General features: G+C 41.5%; 3 protein-coding genes across 4 annotated transcripts; all 3 read left to right on the top strand.

Moving 5' to 3' along the window:
* Positions 1 to 2,346: 2,346 nt before the first annotated feature.
* On the top strand, positions 2,347 to 4,010 carry LOC309504372 (ladderlectin-like). Its single transcript, XM_082177440.1, has 6 exons — positions 2,347 to 2,552; positions 2,675 to 2,750; positions 2,964 to 3,070; positions 3,319 to 3,438; positions 3,611 to 3,722; positions 3,817 to 4,010. The coding sequence occupies exons 2-6, from the start codon at positions 2,693 to 2,695 to the stop codon at positions 3,900 to 3,902; spliced, it is 483 nt and encodes a 160-aa protein (XP_082033566.1). The 5' UTR covers positions 2,347 to 2,552; positions 2,675 to 2,692; the 3' UTR covers positions 3,903 to 4,010.
* A 3,818-nt stretch (positions 4,011 to 7,828) lies between these two features.
* LOC309504294 (ladderlectin-like) lies at positions 7,829 to 9,567 on the top strand. Of its 2 annotated transcripts, XM_082177338.1 has the most exons (7): positions 7,862 to 7,937; positions 7,973 to 8,109; positions 8,232 to 8,307; positions 8,521 to 8,627; positions 8,876 to 8,995; positions 9,168 to 9,279; positions 9,374 to 9,567. In XM_082177338.1, the coding sequence occupies exons 3-7, from the start codon at positions 8,250 to 8,252 to the stop codon at positions 9,457 to 9,459; spliced, it is 483 nt and encodes a 160-aa protein (XP_082033464.1). In that variant the 5' UTR covers positions 7,862 to 7,937; positions 7,973 to 8,109; positions 8,232 to 8,249; the 3' UTR covers positions 9,460 to 9,567. The 2 variants fall into 2 exon arrangements, with proteins under 2 accessions (XP_082033463.1, XP_082033464.1); XM_082177337.1 differs by having other exon boundaries at positions 7,829 to 8,109.
* A 3,844-nt stretch (positions 9,568 to 13,411) lies between these two features.
* Positions 13,412 to 15,140, top strand: LOC309503919 (ladderlectin-like). The gene is made up of 6 exons (XM_082176778.1): positions 13,412 to 13,682; positions 13,805 to 13,880; positions 14,094 to 14,200; positions 14,449 to 14,568; positions 14,741 to 14,852; positions 14,947 to 15,140. Exons 2-6 carry the CDS (start codon positions 13,823 to 13,825, stop codon positions 15,030 to 15,032), a joined length of 483 nt encoding a protein of 160 aa, XP_082032904.1. The 5' UTR covers positions 13,412 to 13,682; positions 13,805 to 13,822; the 3' UTR covers positions 15,033 to 15,140.
* The last annotated feature ends 2,673 nt before the right edge of the window (positions 15,141 to 17,813 follow it).

Genomic DNA, 17,813 nt, shown 5'->3' with positions numbered 1-17,813 from the left:
TCTTCGCGCTTCTGTGCCTCAGAGAAACGCTCAGTAAATTACTCCAAGGCGTCACCAAAGAGGCGTGATTGGAGCCTTTATTTTTTCAGCCAGATGAGCCCTGAACTTGCACGGCTTGGACTGCAAGCTGAGGTCCGCGCCCAGAGATGAAAGGATCGGCACAGATGCATGGCGTACAGAGCCATGGGCTTCCGCACGCCGATTGGGGTGCAGGCCACAACTTAACCACGTGCTCATTGAAGTCGTGGAAGAACGGAGTCCTCCTCCTCAAAGCAGCCTGGCGGCGGCCCGACTGGTATACCTAGGAATCCGGTTTACTCTTGGTATTTTGACTCGTCTGAAGCATTTCACGTCGAGTCCAGCGCGTCCGCGAAAAGGACCGGTGGAACGTGGCGACGGCAGAGGACTATGACCCCAGGCCTCGTCGTCACCGTCGTTTCTGGCTGGGGGACAGCCCATTAGCGGCTCCCTGGTGGCAGTGGACCTCAACGCCGTAATAGTATGAGCAAAAACCCTTCCTGGTTCTCAAGTGCGCACCGGAAGTCCAAGAAGGCCGCGTTGGCATGGGCGTGGGCCGGGCCCAGGCAGGCGGCGTAGTACTCGTAGGTGTGGGGCGGGTCGATGGGGCCCGCACAAATCCTGCAAAGGTTAGCCATTGGATTAGAGGAAGAAAAGGTAACTAGTCCTCAGGTGCAACTTCAACGATGACAGCGTGAATAAAAAGATTTTGACGCAATTGTCGCACCATGCATTTTATAATGCCCGCAAGCCTGTCAGTATTTGCATACTTCGCGACAATTGGCCAGTTGTTCCAAGCTGCCGTTAGCCTATAAAATTTCAACAAAAGTGGAGAAGGGAGGAGTTCCCGCAGCATCAGCTGACGCAGTGTAGACGTTACCGCTCTCGAAAGGGAACCCAAAACCAAATGTCACAGTATCTCTTTGTCACAACCCTGAAAGTTGAAGCATGGGTTAATAACATGAGCACTTAAAGGAACCGTATTTAAGAAATGTATTTCAATTAATCATAAAATGGCCCTGATATGTCACTAGACATTAAGAAATCATGTTCATTTCAAATACTTATATTACTGACAACAGTAGTCCGGCCAGGATATTGTCATTTAAAAGTGAAGTTGCAGCCCTCAACTGATGTTGATGTTGTCATGTTGTGTTTTGGCCTGATGCTCCACCCTCCACCTATCTACTAATCACAAAGTCAGTAGTGTTTCGACATCCGAGTTGCCAGCTCTGCTCTATTTACCACAGCTGCAGCTACAAACGTGTCGGATAAAAAATGTCTAACGTTACGAAACCTAAAAGACCTCGTTATGAATCCGAAATACGTTGTGACAAAGTCCGAAAAAAAACTTGCTGTGTAGGACTCGTCACTTGACATTGGAAGCTCCTTGTAGCAGCCTACGTTCCTGCTGGATCCTGCAGCCTAACTGGCAACCTCGAGTCAGGGGGGAGGGGGAGGGGGAGGGGATACACCGCTCTACAGTAATTTGAAAGTGATTGCAGTACCAGTTTTGGCCACAATCTTACATACGGTTCCTTTAACTCAGATATTTCACACTTTTTTTTTCATGTTGTTGCAAGTTTTAAAGTTGAAAGCAGATAGAAATAGGCCTTCACTCACACACACACACACACACACACACACACACACACACACACACATATACATATAATGCACATTTGAAAAACTTTTGTTATATATAAAAATAAAATGTATATTTATTTGCAACAGTTGTGTTAACAGTAATAAGACATTTCTGTCTTAAAGGGGTGGTATAATGCCCTTTTCACAAGATGTACACAAGAGTTAGGTGAAGTTTTAGCTCAAAATAGCATGTTAAAATTGTCCCTTTTTGAGGGTGAGCAAAAACGCACTGTTTTTGTGTCTGTCCCTTTAAATGCAAATGAGCTGCTGCTCCTGGCAAAGGGGGCAGAGCTTCAAAGTGTCCTTTTACCTCACACAGACATGCACTGAAAATTTCGGGGTATGTAAATTTTAGGGTTTGTGATGTCACTAACCCGGGAGGAATCCTTAAAAAGCAATTTCTTCAAAAGAAAATATCTCCCTTTGCTTTGAACTTAACGTTGTAACTTTGCAGATGTTTATTCTCAAACAGTAACATTACACACTAGCCTAACTAAAGTTAAAAAAGTGAAATCATAATCAACCACCCCTTTAAGAACAGCTGATAGACGCCGTGCTGCGTTGTCATGGGAACATCCCAGGTGAAGATAATGAGGAAGTTACGTTTCTAAACCGTGAATTTTTAGGGCCGTGATATTCAAATGCGATTGTTTTCAGCCGCCACATTTATCAACGTCGATCCGATCATTCGTACGATGGGACTGTCTGTATTCGAGTGTTTCATGAATCACACCTGAACCCTGTCGTAAGATGATTTCTGCGCTCGGATCTACGTTAGATTGATAAATGAGGCCCAATTAGTAAAGTAGGCTATAAAAGCAGGGCTCTTTCTGGAACTTAACAAACACTTCCTCTGAGATTCTGAAGGCAACAATCTGAAAAGCAAGGTGAGTTGTTGGAACAGAAACCTACAGAATAACATTTGCTTTGTCTTTAAAATACACTGCGATTCCACAGTGTGCAGCATTTGAGTGCAGACATTTAACTTTACCTGCTTATTCGTTTTTAGCTTCATTTCAGGTTCATCATGGCAATGCTGAGAAGTCTTCTGCTTTTTGTTATCTTCTCCATGGGGAATGCAAACGGTAACCAAAACATTTAATTGTAAAAACGCTTTCAAATTTAAATGCATTATGGGACTGTACAAGATTCCATTTACTGATATTTGCATGATTAATGAAGGATTTTCAGTGTCAAAGTACAATTACTTTTTAATCTTATTTTTTTTGCCATATAATCACACAAACTTGAAATAAGCAACATAATAAAATGCTAAATATTACAAAATCCCCATTTAGTTAGTGAATCCACAAATGGTTTAGGAAGATGTCCACGTGGATGGAAAAATTATGAACGCCGGTGCTACAAGTACTTCTCTAAATCGGTTTCCTGGATCGCAGCAGAGGTAGTGTATTATACAACAAAGCTATTTGGACAACACTTTATATTAGGTGTCTTTAAGTAGTTTGGTACAATGTATTGTGTTGATGTAAGATGCTTTTGCTGGGATATGGGTACGGTTAGGGACAGGTTTGATGGTATGGTTAGGTTTAAGGGTGGGTTAACACTGGGTCAACTGATTAATCCTAGATTAGTAATTTATGCTTTCTGCTAAAAAGATTAGATTTTGTAATGAGAAATCTGTCTCTTCAGAGAAACTGTCAATCTTTTGGTGCGAATCTCGCATCTGTGCATGATCAACCAGAGAATGATTTCCTGCTGAGTCTGTTGCCTTCCACAAGAACTTGGGTTGGTGCTCATGATGGTGAACAAGTAAGTTAAATTGTGTGCCCTAAAGAAACCTATTTGTTTGTCTAAACTGAAATTTCTGCTTTAATCAAAGGCAAAGTTTCTAATGAAGATGGTTTGACTTCAAAGCTGAACTTAATTGGCTTACGTCTGACTCAGTAGTGCACTTTTTGTATTCATTCTCTTCACTTATTAGGACGGAGAGTGGTTGTGGAGTGATGGAACTGTGTATGACTATACCAACTGGTGCTCTAGAGAACCTAACAATGCTGGTGGACCTGAGAACTGTTTGGAGATCAACTGGACCTGTCAGTGCTTTTTTTATTTTTTTATTTCACTATGCCTTAAGTTGAACACCACTGTAATGATCAGGGTAACTGATTTCATTATTCCACCCTACAGCTAACCGTTGCTGGAACGATGCATCCTGTTCAACCTCACTGAGCTATATTTGTGAGCTCACATTCCGTCATCCTGGTCCACTTTGACTTTGATTGGATTACATTTACTCTTTCTGATCTTTACAAAAATGTTGTTCTGAAATTCAATTTCTTTTCACTGAAACACTCCTCAAATAAAAGCATTGAATCAAAGCATGTGAATTGTGGACAATCAAATGTGTATATTGCATAGCAAGGTTTTTGGATATGGTTAGTAGAATGGCATTTAATGATCTCAGGGAAGGGGTTTAAGCAAGCGCATACAGCGGCTTCATCGACAAACACTAGGAGACGTGTTTCCTATATTGGATTGTAAGCAACTCTTTGTTTTCGGTCTTACTAAAATGTGGATCATGATGCTGGAATTCACCATGATCTTTACATGGTATTCTGGCTCAAGTCCAAACCCCATGGTAATACCATGTTACACTCTGGTATTTGTTGAATCTCGCATGTATAATGTAGGCAAATGGGAGTCTTATTTTTGGTAAGAACCTGTTGGTTGCAATCCACAGGATTCCTATGCAGTTTAGAAAAGTATGGGACTTGGTCATTTCCAGGTATGGAAAAATATTTGCATTTCCAGACTGTTGCCCCTATTTAGTTTCTATAATAGAAAATTAAGAATTTATTGACCCATTTATCATTGTTTTCATGGCAGCTGTTTAGTGATTCTCAAACGAATGAACTTTTTCATTATGCAAAATTGCAGGTTATAAGTGTTTTGGGTTTCTTATGATACTGTATGCATGCAACAAACATGACATTTTAAAGTCTAGCCTAGGTTCTCAGATACTGTATTGCCTTCACGTGTCACTGAATTAACCATTAACTATTCACCTGAACAGTTTATGATGTTGTATATGGTATCGTTGTAATCCTTGACCATCAGAACATAGGGGTAGACATCACATTTTACATGTTATCATGTTTGGTTCAGGAGATATGATACAAAATACAAAATTTGGTTGTGGTGGAAAGTAAAATGGCCGCAACAAGGCGTTTTTGCGATGGCTCCATTTCTGAAAATGTTCAGGGCACCAAACTGTACAAGTATACCAAGTTTCACCTCAAATTCTGCACATATTACCTGGACTATTTGTTGAATTGAACATAACTACTTTCTGGTGTAGGCTTATACAAAAACAAGTAGATGTTGGTTGGTTCATAAGCCTGCAAAATCCAACACCTTCGGTGCAGCTTTGACCCCTGAATTAATTATATATTTTTTAAATAAACATTTTATTAGGTACAAATGACTTTTTTGATGAAGGTTAAACGTATAACTGACCATTTAATAATGAATTAATATCTGACAATTATGCCTATTGTGGGTCTGTGTTTATTCATATAGCAGCCTAGTCATAACTCATAAACTCCTATTCAGCTATATATGATTTATATTAATGGTACCTTTAATGATCTCTATCACACAAACACTATAATTCCAAACCTCCGTTTTGGAACCAAAAGTTGAGGTTATTCGCTTACTTACCCTTAAACATACCCGGATATGTCACATATCCATTCACACAAAACATTGCAAATGTCGCCTGCAGGAACAGAGGGGACTTGATGCAGAACACGGCACTTGGGGGCAAGGCCTCCAAAGAACTCTCCCCTCCTTTTGGATGGTCCGTAGAACGACCAGGCTGGGCTGGAACGAACGACTGGGCAACATTCGTGACTCATAGTCTTCGCGCTTCTGTGCCTCAGAGAAACGCTCAGTAAATTACTCCAAGGCGTCACCAAAGAGGCGTGATTGGAGCCTTTATTTTTTCAGCCAGATGAGCCCTGAACTTGCACGGCTTGGACTGCAAGCTGAGGTCCGCGCCCAGAGATGAAAGGATCGGCACAGATGCATGGCGTACAGAGCCATGGGCTTCCGCACGCCGATTGGGGTGCAGGCCACAACTTAACCACGTGCTCATTGAAGTCGTGGAAGAACGGAGTCCTCCTCCTCAAAGCAGCCTGGCGGCGGCCCGACTGGTATACCTAGGAATCCGGTTTACTCTTGGTATTTTGACTCGTCTGAAGCATTTCACGTCGAGTCCAGCGCGTCCGCGAAAAGGACCGGTGGAACGTGGCGACGGCAGAGGACTATGACCCCAGGCCTCGTCGTCACCGTCGTTTCTGGCTGGGGGACAGCCCATTAGCGGCTCCCTGGTGGCAGTGGACCTCAACGCCGTAATAGTATGAGCAAAAACCCTTCCTGGTTCTCAAGTGCGCACCGGAAGTCCAAGAAGGCCGCGTTGGCATGGGCGTGGGCCGGGCCCAGGCAGGCGGCGTAGTACTCGTAGGTGTGGGGCGGGTCGATGGGGCCCGCACAAATCCTGCAAAGGTTAGCCATTGGATTAGAGGAAGAAAAGGTAACTAGTCCTCAGGTGCAACTTCAACGATGACAGCGTGAATAAAAAGATTTTGACGCAATTGTCGCACCATGCATTTTATAATGCCCGCAAGCCTGTCAGTATTTGCATACTTCGCGACAATTGGCCAGTTGTTCCAAGCTGCCGTTAGCCTATAAAATTTCAACAAAAGTGGAGAAGGGAGGAGTTCCCGCAGCATCAGCTGACGCAGTGTAGACGTTACCGCTCTCGAAAGGGAACCCAAAACCAAATGTCACAGTATCTCTTTGTCACAACCCTGAAAGTTGAAGCATGGGTTAATAACATGAGCACTTAAAGGAACCGTATTTAAGAAATGTATTTCAATTAATCATAAAATGGCCCTGATATGTCACTAGACATTAAGAAATCATGTTCATTTCAAATACTTATATTACTGACAACAGTAGTCCGGCCAGGATATTGTCATTTAAAAGTGAAGTTGCAGCCCTCAACTGATGTTGATGTTGTCATGTTGTGTTTTGGCCTGATGCTCCACCCTCCACCTATCTACTAATCACAAAGTCAGTAGTGTTTCGACATCCGAGTTGCCAGCTCTGCTCTATTTACCACAGCTGCAGCTACAAACGTGTCGGATAAAAAATGTCTAACGTTACGAAACCTAAAAGACCTCGTTATGAATCCGAAATACGTTGTGACAAAGTCCGAAAAAAAACTTGCTGTGTAGGACTCGTCACTTGACATTGGAAGCTCCTTGTAGCAGCCTACGTTCCTGCTGGATCCTGCAGCCTAACTGGCAACCTCGAGTCAGGGGGGAGGGGGAGGGGGAGGGGATACACCGCTCTACAGTAATTTGAAAGTGATTGCAGTACCAGTTTTGGCCACAATCTTACATACGGTTCCTTTAACTCAGATATTTCACACTTTTTTTTTCATGTTGTTGCAAGTTTTAAAGTTGAAAGCAGATAGAAATAGGCCTTCACTCACACACACACACACACACACACACACACACACACACACACACACACACACATATACATATAATGCACATTTGAAAAACTTTTGTTATATATAAAAATAAAATGTATATTTATTTGCAACAGTTGTGTTAACAGTAATAAGACATTTCTGTCTTAAAGGGGTGGTATAATGCCCTTTTCACAAGATGTACACAAGAGTTAGGTGAAGTTTTAGCTCAAAATAGCATGTTAAAATTGTCCCTTTTTGAGGGTGAGCAAAAACGCACTGTTTTTGTGTCTGTCCCTTTAAATGCAAATGAGCTGCTGCTCCTGGCAAAGGGGGCAGAGCTTCAAAGTGTCCTTTTACCTCACACAGACATGCACTGAAAATTTCGGGGTATGTAAATTTTAGGGTTTGTGATGTCACTAACCCGGGAGGAATCCTTAAAAAGCAATTTCTTCAAAAGAAAATATCTCCCTTTGCTTTGAACTTAACGTTGTAACTTTGCAGATGTTTATTCTCAAACAGTAACATTACACACTAGCCTAACTAAAGTTAAAAAAGTGAAATCATAATCAACCACCCCTTTAAGAACAGCTGATAGACGCCGTGCTGCGTTGTCATGGGAACATCCCAGGTGAAGATAATGAGGAAGTTACGGTTTCTAAACCGTGAATTTTTAGGGCCGTGATATTCAAATGCGATTGTTTTCAGCCGCCACATTTATCAACGTCGATCCGATCATTCGTACGATGGGACTGTCTGTATTCGAGTGTTTCATGAATCACACCTGAACCCTGTCGTAAGATGATTTCTGCGCTCGGATCTACGTTAGATTGATAAATGAGGCCCAATTAGTAAAGTAGGCTATAAAAGCAGGGCTCTTTCTGGAACTTAACAAACACTTCCTCTGAGATTCTGAAGGCAACAATCTGAAAAGCAAGGTGAGTTGTTGGAACAGAAACCTACAGAATAACATTTGCTTTGTCTTTAAAATACACTGCGATTCCACAGTGTGCAGCATTTGAGTGCAGACATTTAACTTTACCTGCTTATTCGTTTTTAGCTTCATTTCAGGTTCATCATGGCAATGCTGAGAAGTCTTCTGCTTTTTGTTATCTTCTCCATGGGGAATGCAAACGGTAACCAAAACATTTAATTGTAAAAACGCTTTCAAATTTAAATGCATTATGGGACTGTACAAGATTCCATTTACTGATATTTGCATGATTAATGAAGGATTTTCAGTGTCAAAGTATAATTACTTTTTAATCTTATTTTTTTTGCCATATAATCACACAAACTTGAAATAAGCAACATAATAAAATGCTAAATATTACAAAATCCCCATTTAGTTAGTGAATCCACAAATGGTTTAGGAAGATGTCCACGTGGATGGAAAAATTATGAACGCCGGTGCTACAAGTACTTCTCTAAATCGGTTTCCTGGATCGCAGCAGAGGTAGTGTATTATACAACAAAGCTATTTGGACAACACTTTATATTAGGTGTCTTTAAGTAGTTTGGTACAATGTATTGTGTTGATGTAAGATGCTTTTGCTGGGATATGGGTACGGTTAGGGACAGGTTTGATGGTATGGTTAGGTTTAAGGGTGGGTTAACACTGGGTCAACTGATTAATCCTAGATTAGTAATTTATGCTTTCTGCTAAAAAGATTAGATTTTGTAATGAGAAATCTGTCTCTTCAGAGAAACTGTCAATCTTTTGGTGCGAATCTCGCATCTGTGCATGATCAACCAGAGAATGATTTCCTGCTGAGTCTGTTGCCTTCCACAAGAACTTGGGTTGGTGCTCATGATGGTGAACAAGTAAGTTAAATTGTGTGCCCTAAAGAAACCTATTTGTTTGTCTAAACTGAAATTTCTGCTTTAATCAAAGGCAAAGTTTCTAATGAAGATGGTTTGACTTCAAAGCTGAACTTAATTGGCTTACGTCTGACTCAGTAGTGCACTTTTTGTATTCATTCTCTTCACTTATTAGGACGGAGAGTGGTTGTGGAGTGATGGAACTGTGTATGACTATACCAACTGGTGCTCTAGAGAACCTAACAATGCTGGTGGACCTGAGAACTGTTTGGAGATCAACTGGACCTGTCAGTGCTTTTTTTATTTTTTTATTTCACTATGCCTTAAGTTGAACACCACTGTAATGATCAGGGTAACTGATTTCATTATTCCACCCTACAGCTAACCGTTGCTGGAACGATGCATCCTGTTCAACCTCACTGAGCTATGTTTGTGAGCTCACATTCCGTCATCCTGGTCCACTTTGACTTTGATTGGATTACATTTACTCTTTCTGATCTTTACAAAAATGTTGTTCTGAAATTCAATTTCTTTTCACTGAAACACTCCTCAAATAAAAGCATTGAATCAAAGCATGTGAATTGTGGACAATCAAATGTGTATATTGCATAGCAAGGTTTTTGGATATGGTTAGTAGAATGGCATTTAATGATCTCAGGGAAGGGGTTTAAGCAAGCGCATACAGCGGCTTCATCGACAAACACTAGGAGACGTGTTTCCTATATTGGATTGTAAGCAACTCTTTGTTTTCGGTCTTACTAAAATGTGGATCATGATGCTGGAATTCACCATGATCTTTACATGGTATTCTGGCTCAAGTCCAAACCCCATGGTAATACCATGTTACACTCTGGTATTTGTTGAATCTCGCATGTATAATGTAGGCAAATGGGAGTCTTATTTTTGGTAAGAACCTGTTGGTTGCAATCCACAGGATTCCTATGCAGTTTAGAAAAGTATGGGACTTGGTCATTTCCAGGTATGGAAAAATATTTGCATTTCCAGACTGTTGCCCCTATTTAGTTTCTATAATAGAAAATTAAGAATTTATTGACCCATTTATCATTGTTTTCATGGCAGCTGTTTAGTGATTCTCAAACGAATGAACTTTTTCATTATGCAAAATTGCAGGTTATAAGTGTTTTGGGTTTCTTATGATACTGTATGCATGCAACAAACATGACATTTTAAAGTCTAGCCTAGGTTCTCAGATACTGTATTGCCTTCACGTGTCACTGAATTAACCATTAACTATTCACCTGAACAGTTTATGATGTTGTATATGGTATCGTTGTAATCCTTGACCATCAGAACATAGGGGTAGACATCACATTTTACATGTTATCATGTTTGGTTCAGGAGATATGATACAAAATACAAAATTTGGTTGTGGTGGAAAGTAAAATGGCCGCAACAAGGCGTTTTTGCGATGGCTCCATTTCTGAAAATGTTCAGGGCACCAAACTGTACAAGTATACCAAGTTTCACCTCAAATTCTGCACATATTACCTGGACTATTTGTTGAATTGAACATAACTACTTTCTGGTGTAGGCTTATACAAAAACAAGTAGATGTTGGTTGGTTCATAAGCCTGCAAAATCCAACACCTTCGGTGCAGCTTTGACCCCTGAATTAATTATATATTTTTTAAATAAACATTTTATTAGGTACAAATGACTTTTTTGATGAAGGTTAAACGTATAACTGACCATTTAATAATGAATTAATATCTGACAATTATGCCTATTGTGGGTCTGTGTTTATTCATATAGCAGCCTAGTCATAACTCATAAACTCCTATTCAGCTATATATGATTTATATTAATGGTACCTTTAATGATCTCTATCACACAAACACTATAATTCCAAACCTCCGTTTTGGAACCAAAAGTTGAGGTTATTCGCTTACTTACCCTTAAACATACCCGGATATGTCACATATCCATTCACACAAAACATTGCAAATGTCGCCTGCAGGAACAGAGGGGACTTGATGCAGAACACGGCACTTGGGGGCAAGGCCTCCAAAGAACTCTCCCCTCCTTTTGGATGGTCCGTAGAACGACCAGGCTGGGCTGGAACGAACGACTGGGCAACATTCGTGACTCATAGTCTTCGCGCTTCTGTGCCTCAGAGAAACGCTCAGTAAATTACTCCAAGGCGTCACCAAAGAGGCGTGATTGGAGCCTTTATTTTTTCAGCCAGATGAGCCCTGAACTTGCACGGCTTGGACTGCAAGCTGAGGTCCGCGCCCAGAGATGAAAGGATCGGCACAGATGCATGGCGTACAGAGCCATGGGCTTCCGCACGCCGATTGGGGTGCAGGCCACAACTTAACCACGTGCTCATTGAAGTCGTGGAAGAACGGAGTCCTCCTCCTCAAAGCAGCCTGGCGGCGGCCCGACTGGTATACCTAGGAATCCGGTTTACTCTTGGTATTTTGACTCGTCTGAAGCATTTCACGTCGAGTCCAGCGCGTCCGCGAAAAGGACCGGTGGAACGTGGCGACGGCAGAGGACTATGACCCCAGGCCTCGTCGTCACCGTCGTTTCTGGCTGGGGGACAGCCCATTAGCGGCTCCCTGGTGGCAGTGGACCTCAACGCCGTAATAGTATGAGCAAAAACCCTTCCTGGTTCTCAAGTGCGCACCGGAAGTCCAAGAAGGCCGCGTTGGCATGGGCGTGGGCCGGGCCCAGGCAGGCGGCGTAGTACTCGTAGGTGTGGGGCGGGTCGATGGGGCCCGCACAAATCCTGCAACGGTTAGCCATTGGATTAGAGGAAGAAAAGGTAACTAGTCCTCAGGTGCAACTTCAACGATGACAGCGTGAATAAAAAGATTTTGACGCAATTGTCGCACCATGCATTTTATAATGCCCGCAAGCCTGTCAGTATTTGCATACTTCGCGACAATTGGCCAGTTGTTCCAAGCTGCCGTTAGCCTATAAAATTTCAACAAAAGTGGAGAAGGGAGGAGTTCCCGCAGCATCAGCTGACGCAGTGTAGACGTTACCGCTCTCGAAAGGGAACCCAAAACCAAATGTCACAGTATCTCTTTGTCACAACCCTGAAAGTTGAAGCATGGGTTAATAACATGAGCACTTAAAGGAACCGTATTTAAGAAATGTATTTCAATTAATCATAAAATGGCCCTGATATGTCACTAGACATTAAGAAATCATGTTCATTTCAAATACTTATATTACTGACAACAGTAGTCCGGCCAGGATATTGTCATTTAAAAGTGAAGTTGCAGCCCTCAACTGATGTTGATGTTGTCATGTTGTGTTTTGGCCTGATGCTCCACCCTCCACCTATCTACTAATCACAAAGTCAGTAGTGTTTCGACATCCGAGTTGCCAGCTCTGCTCTATTTACCACAGCTGCAGCTACAAACGTGTCGGATAAAAAATGTCTAACGTTACGAAACCTAAAAGACCTCGTTATGAATCCGAAATACGTTGTGACAAAGTCCGAAAAAAAACTTGCTGTGTAGGACTCGTCACTTGACATTGGAAGCTCCTTGTAGCAGCCTACGTTCCTGCTGGATCCTGCAGCCTAACTGGCAACCTCGAGTCAGGGGGGAGGGGGAGGGGGAGGGGATACACCGCTCTACAGTAATTTGAAAGTGATTGCAGTACCAGTTTTGGCCACAATCTTACATACGGTTCCTTTAACTCAGATATTTCACACTTTTTTTTTCATGTTGTTGCAAGTTTTAAAGTTGAAAGCAGATAGAAATAGGCCTTCACTCACACACACACACACACACACACACACACACACACACACACACACACACACACACACACACACACACATATACATATAATGCACATTTGAAAAACTTTTGTTATATATAAAAATAAAATGTATATTTATTTGCAACAGTTGTGTTAACAGTAATAAGACATTTCTGTCTTAAAGGGGTGGTATAATGCCCTTTTCACAAGATGTACACAAGAGTTAGGTGAAGTTTTAGCTCAAAATAGCATGTTAAAATTGTCCCTTTTTGAGGGTGAGCAAAAACGCACTGTTTTTGTGTCTGTCCCTTTAAATGCAAATGAGCTGCTGCTCCTGGCAAAGGGGGCAGAGCTTCAAAGTGTCCTTTTACCTCACACAGACATGCACTGAAAATTTCGGGGTATGTAAATTTTAGGGTTTGTGATGTCACTAACCCGGGAGGAATCCTTAAAAAGCAATTTCTTCAAAAGAAAATATCTCCCTTTGCTTTGAACTTAACGTTGTAACTTTGCAGATGTTTATTCTCAAACAGTAACATTACACACTAGCCTAACTAAAGTTAAAAAAGTGAAATCATAATCAACCACCCCTTTAAGAACAGCTGATAGACGCCGTGCTGCGTTGTCATGGGAACATCCCAGGTGAAGATAATGAGGAAGTTACGGTTTCTAAACCGTGAATTTTTAGGGCCGTGATATTCAAATGCGATTGTTTTCAGCCGCCACATTTATCAACGTCGATCCGATCATTCGTACGATGGGACTGTCTGTATTCGAGTGTTTCATGAATCACACCTGAACCCTGTCGTAAGATGATTTCTGCGCTCGGATCTACGTTAGATTGATAAATGAGGCCCAATTAGTAAAGTAGGCTATAAAAGCAGGGCTCTTTCTGGAACTTAACAAACACTTCCTCTGAGATTCTGAAGGCAACAATCTGAAAAGCAAGGTGAGTTGTTGGAACAGAAACCTACAGAATAACATTTGCTTTGTCTTTAAAATACACTGCGATTCCACAGTGTGCAGCATTTGAGTGCAGACATTTAACTTTACCTGCTTATTCGTTTTTAGCTTCATTTCAGGTTCATCATGGCAATGCTGAGAAGTCTTCTGCTTTTTGTTATCTTCTCCATGGGGAATGCAAACGGTAACCAAAACATTTAATTGTAAAAACGCTTTCAAATTTAAATGCATTATGGGACTGTACAAGATTCCATTTACTGATATTTGCATGATTAATGAAGGATTTTCAGTGTCAAAGTATAATTACTTTTTAATCTTATTTTTTTTGCCATATAATCACACAAACTTGAAATAAGCAACATAATAAAATGCTAAATATTACAAAATCCCCATTTAGTTAGTGAATCCACAAATGGTTTAGGAAGATGTCCACGTGGATGGAAAAATTATGAACGCCGGTGCTACAAGTACTTCTCTAAATCGGTTTCCTGGATCGCAGCAGAGGTAGTGTATTATACAACAAAGCTATTTGGACAACACTTTATATTAGGTGTCTTTAAGTAGTTTGGTACAATGTATTGTGTTGATGTAAGATGCTTTTGCTGGGATATGGGTACGGTTAGGGACAGGTTTGATGGTATGGTTAGGTTTAAGGGTGGGTTAACACTGGGTCAACTGATTAATCCTAGATTAGTAATTTATGCTTTCTGCTAAAAAGATTAGATTTTGTAATGAGAAATCTGTCTCTTCAGAGAAACTGTCAATCTTTTGGTGCGAATCTCGCATCTGTGCATGATCAACCAGAGAATGATTTCCTGCTGAGTCTGTTGCCTTCCACAAGAACTTGGGTTGGTGCTCATGATGGTGAACAAGTAAGTTAAATTGTGTGCCCTAAAGAAACCTATTTGTTTGTCTAAACTGAAATTTCTGCTTTAATCAAAGGCAAAGTTTCTAATGAAGATGGTTTGACTTCAAAGCTGAACTTAATTGGCTTACGTCTGACTCAGTAGTGCACTTTTTGTATTCATTCTCTTCACTTATTAGGACGGAGAGTGGTTGTGGAGTGATGGAACTGTGTATGACTATACCAACTGGTGCTCTAGAGAACCTAACAATGCTGGTGGACCTGAGAACTGTTTGGAGATCAACTGGACCTGTCAGTGCTTTTTTTATTTTTTTATTTCACTATGCCTTAAGTTGAACACCACTGTAATGATCAGGGTAACTGATTTCATTATTCCACCCTACAGCTAACCGTTGCTGGAACGATGCATCCTGTTCAACCTCACTGAGCTATATTTGTGAGCTCACATTCCGTCATCCTGGTCCACTTTGACTTTGATTGGATTACATTTACTCTTTCTGATCTTTACAAAAATGTTGTTCTGAAATTCAATTTCTTTTCACTGAAACACTCCTCAAATAAAAGCATTGAATCAAAGCATGTGAATTGTGGACAATCAAATGTGTATATTGCATAGCAAGGTTTTTGGATATGGTTAGTAGAATGGCATTTAATGATCTCAGGGAAGGGGTTTAAGCAAGCGCATACAGCGGCTTCATCGACAAACACTAGGAGACGTGTTTCCTATATTGGATTGTAAGCAACTCTTTGTTTTCGGTCTTACTAAAATGTGGATCATGATGCTGGAATTCACCATGATCTTTACATGGTATTCTGGCTCAAGTCCAAACCCCATGGTAATACCATGTTACACTCTGGTATTTGTTGAATCTCGCATGTATAATGTAGGCAAATGGGAGTCTTATTTTTGGTAAGAACCTGTTGGTTGCAATCCACAGGATTCCTATGCAGTTTAGAAAAGTATGGGACTTGGTCATTTCCAGGTATGGAAAAATATTTGCATTTCCAGACTGTTGCCCCTATTTAGTTTCTATAATAGAAAATTAAGAATTTATTGACCCATTTATCATTGTTTTCATGGCAGCTGTTTAGTGATTCTCAAACGAATGAACTTTTTCATTATGCAAAATTGCAGGTTATAAGTGTTTTGGGTTTCTTATGATACTGTATGCATGCAACAAACATGACATTTTAAAGTCTAGCCTAGGTTCTCAGATACTGTATTGCCTTCACGTGTCACTGAATTAACCATTAACTATTCACCTGAACAGTTTATGATGTTGTATATGGTATCGTTGTAATCCTTGACCATCAGAACATAGGGGTAGACATCACATTTTACATGTTATCATGTTTGGTTCAGGAGATATGATACAAAATACAAAATTTGGTTGTGGTGGAAAGTAAAATGGCCGCAACAAGGCGTTTTTGCGATGGCTCCATTTCTGAAAATGTTCAGGGCACCAAACTGTACAAGTATACCAAGTTTCACCTCAAATTCTGCACATATTACCTGGACTATTTGTTGAATTGAACATAACTACTTTCTGGTGTAGGCTTATACAAAAACAAGTAGATGTTGGTTGGTTCATAAGCCTGCAAAATCCAACACCTTCGGTGCAGCTTTGACCCCTGAATTAATTATATATTTTTTAAATAAACATTTTATTAGGTACAAATTACTTTTTTGATGAAGGTTAAACGTATAACTGACCATTTAATAATGAATTAATATCTGACAATTATGCCTATTGTGGGTCTGTGTTTATTCATATAGCAGCCTAGTCATAACTCATAAACTCCTATTCAGCTATATATGATTTATATTAATGGTACCTTTAATGATCTCTATCACACAAACACTATAATTCCAAACCTCCGTTTTGGAACCAAAAGTTGAGGTTATTCGCTTACTTACCCTTAAACATACCCGGATATGTCACATATCCATTCACACAAAACATTGCAAATGTCGCCTGCAGGAACAGAGGGGACTTGATGCAGAACACGGCACTTGGGGGCAAGGCCTCCAAAGAACTCTCCCCTCCTTTTGGATGGTCCGTAGAACGACCAGGCTGGGCTGGAACGAACGACTGGGCAACATTCGTGACTCATAGTCTTCGCGCTTCTGTGCCTCAGAGAAACGCTCAGTAAATTACTCCAAGGCGTCACCAAAGAGGCCGGAGGGAGTGATTGGAGCCTTTATTTTTTCAGCCAGATGAGCCCTGAACTTGCACGGCTTGGACTGCAAGCTGAGGTCCGCGCCAAGAGATGAAAGGATCGGCACAGATGCATGGCGTACAGAGCCATGGGCTTCCGCACGCCGATTGGGGTGCAGGCCACAACTTAACCACGTGCTCATTGAAGTCGTGGAAGAACGGAGTCCTCCTCCTCAAAGCAGCCTGGCGGCGGCCCGACTGGTATACCTAGGAATCCGGTTTACTCTTGGTATTTTGACTCGTCTGAAGCATTTCACGTCGAGTCCAGCGCGTCCGCGAAAAGGACCGGTGGAACGTGGCGATGGCAGAGGACTATGACCCCAGGCCTCGTCGTCACCGTCGTTCCTGGCTGGGGGACAGCCCATTAGCGGCTCCCTGGTGGCAGTGGACCTCAACGCCGTAATAGTATGAGCAAAAACCCTTCCTGGTTCTCAAGTGCGCACCGGAAGTCCAAGAAGGCCGCGTTGGCATGGGCGTGGGCCGGGCCCAGGCAGGCGGCGTAGTACTCGTAGGTGTGGGGCGGGTCGATGGGGCCCGCACAAATCCTGCAAAGGTTAGCCATTGGATTAGAGGAAGAAAAGGTAACTAGTCCTCAGGTGCAACTTCAACGATGACAGCGTGAATAAAAAGATTTTGACGCAATTGTCGCACCATGCATTTTATAATGCCCGCAAGCCTGTCAGTATTTGCATACTTCGCGACAATTGGCCAGTTGTTCCAAGCTGCCGTTAGCCTATAAAATTTCAACAAAAGTGGAGAAGGGAGGAGTTCCCGCAGCATCAGCTGACGCAGTGTAGACGTTACCGCTCTCGAAAGGGAACCCAAAACCAAATGTCACAGTATCTCTTTGTCACAACCCTGAAAGTTGAAGCATGGGTTAATAACATGAGCACTTAAAGGAACCGTATTTAAGAAATGTATTTCAATTAATCATAAAATGGCCCTGATATGTCACTAGACATTTAGAAATCATGTTCATTTCAAATACTTATATTACTGACAACAGTAGTCCGGCCAGGATATTGTCATTTAA

The sequence above is a fragment of the Leuciscus leuciscus genome, assembly GCF_965113295.1.
Source record: "Leuciscus leuciscus genome assembly, chromosome: 8".
Classification (NCBI taxonomy): domain Eukaryota; kingdom Metazoa; phylum Chordata; class Actinopteri; order Cypriniformes; family Leuciscidae; genus Leuciscus; species Leuciscus leuciscus.
The sequence above is the reverse complement of the archived record's forward strand: the minus strand, read 5'-3'. Positions and strand labels throughout refer to the sequence as shown.

What these genes read in the sequence shown, in the direction of transcription:
- LOC309504294 (XM_082177337.1), top strand. Translation starts at nt 8,250, where the DNA reads ATGGCAATGCTGAGAAGTCTTCTGCTTTTTGTTATCTTCTCCATGGGG. An exon ending in TTTCCTGGATCGCAGCAGAG is followed by an intron (nt 8,628 to 8,875) that starts GTAGTGTATTAT and finishes CTGTCTCTTCAG; the next exon opens with AGAAACTGTCAATCTTTTGG. An exon ending in GTGCTCATGATGGTGAACAA is followed by an intron (nt 8,996 to 9,167) that starts GTAAGTTAAATT and finishes TTCACTTATTAG; the next exon opens with GACGGAGAGTGGTTGTGGAG.
- LOC309503919 (XM_082176778.1), top strand. Translation starts at nt 13,823, where the DNA reads ATGGCAATGCTGAGAAGTCTTCTGCTTTTTGTTATCTTCTCCATGGGG. An exon ending in TTTCCTGGATCGCAGCAGAG is followed by an intron (nt 14,201 to 14,448) that starts GTAGTGTATTAT and finishes CTGTCTCTTCAG; the next exon opens with AGAAACTGTCAATCTTTTGG. An exon ending in GTGCTCATGATGGTGAACAA is followed by an intron (nt 14,569 to 14,740) that starts GTAAGTTAAATT and finishes TTCACTTATTAG; the next exon opens with GACGGAGAGTGGTTGTGGAG.
- LOC309504372 (XM_082177440.1), top strand. Translation starts at nt 2,693, where the DNA reads ATGGCAATGCTGAGAAGTCTTCTGCTTTTTGTTATCTTCTCCATGGGG. An exon ending in TTTCCTGGATCGCAGCAGAG is followed by an intron (nt 3,071 to 3,318) that starts GTAGTGTATTAT and finishes CTGTCTCTTCAG; the next exon opens with AGAAACTGTCAATCTTTTGG. An exon ending in GTGCTCATGATGGTGAACAA is followed by an intron (nt 3,439 to 3,610) that starts GTAAGTTAAATT and finishes TTCACTTATTAG; the next exon opens with GACGGAGAGTGGTTGTGGAG.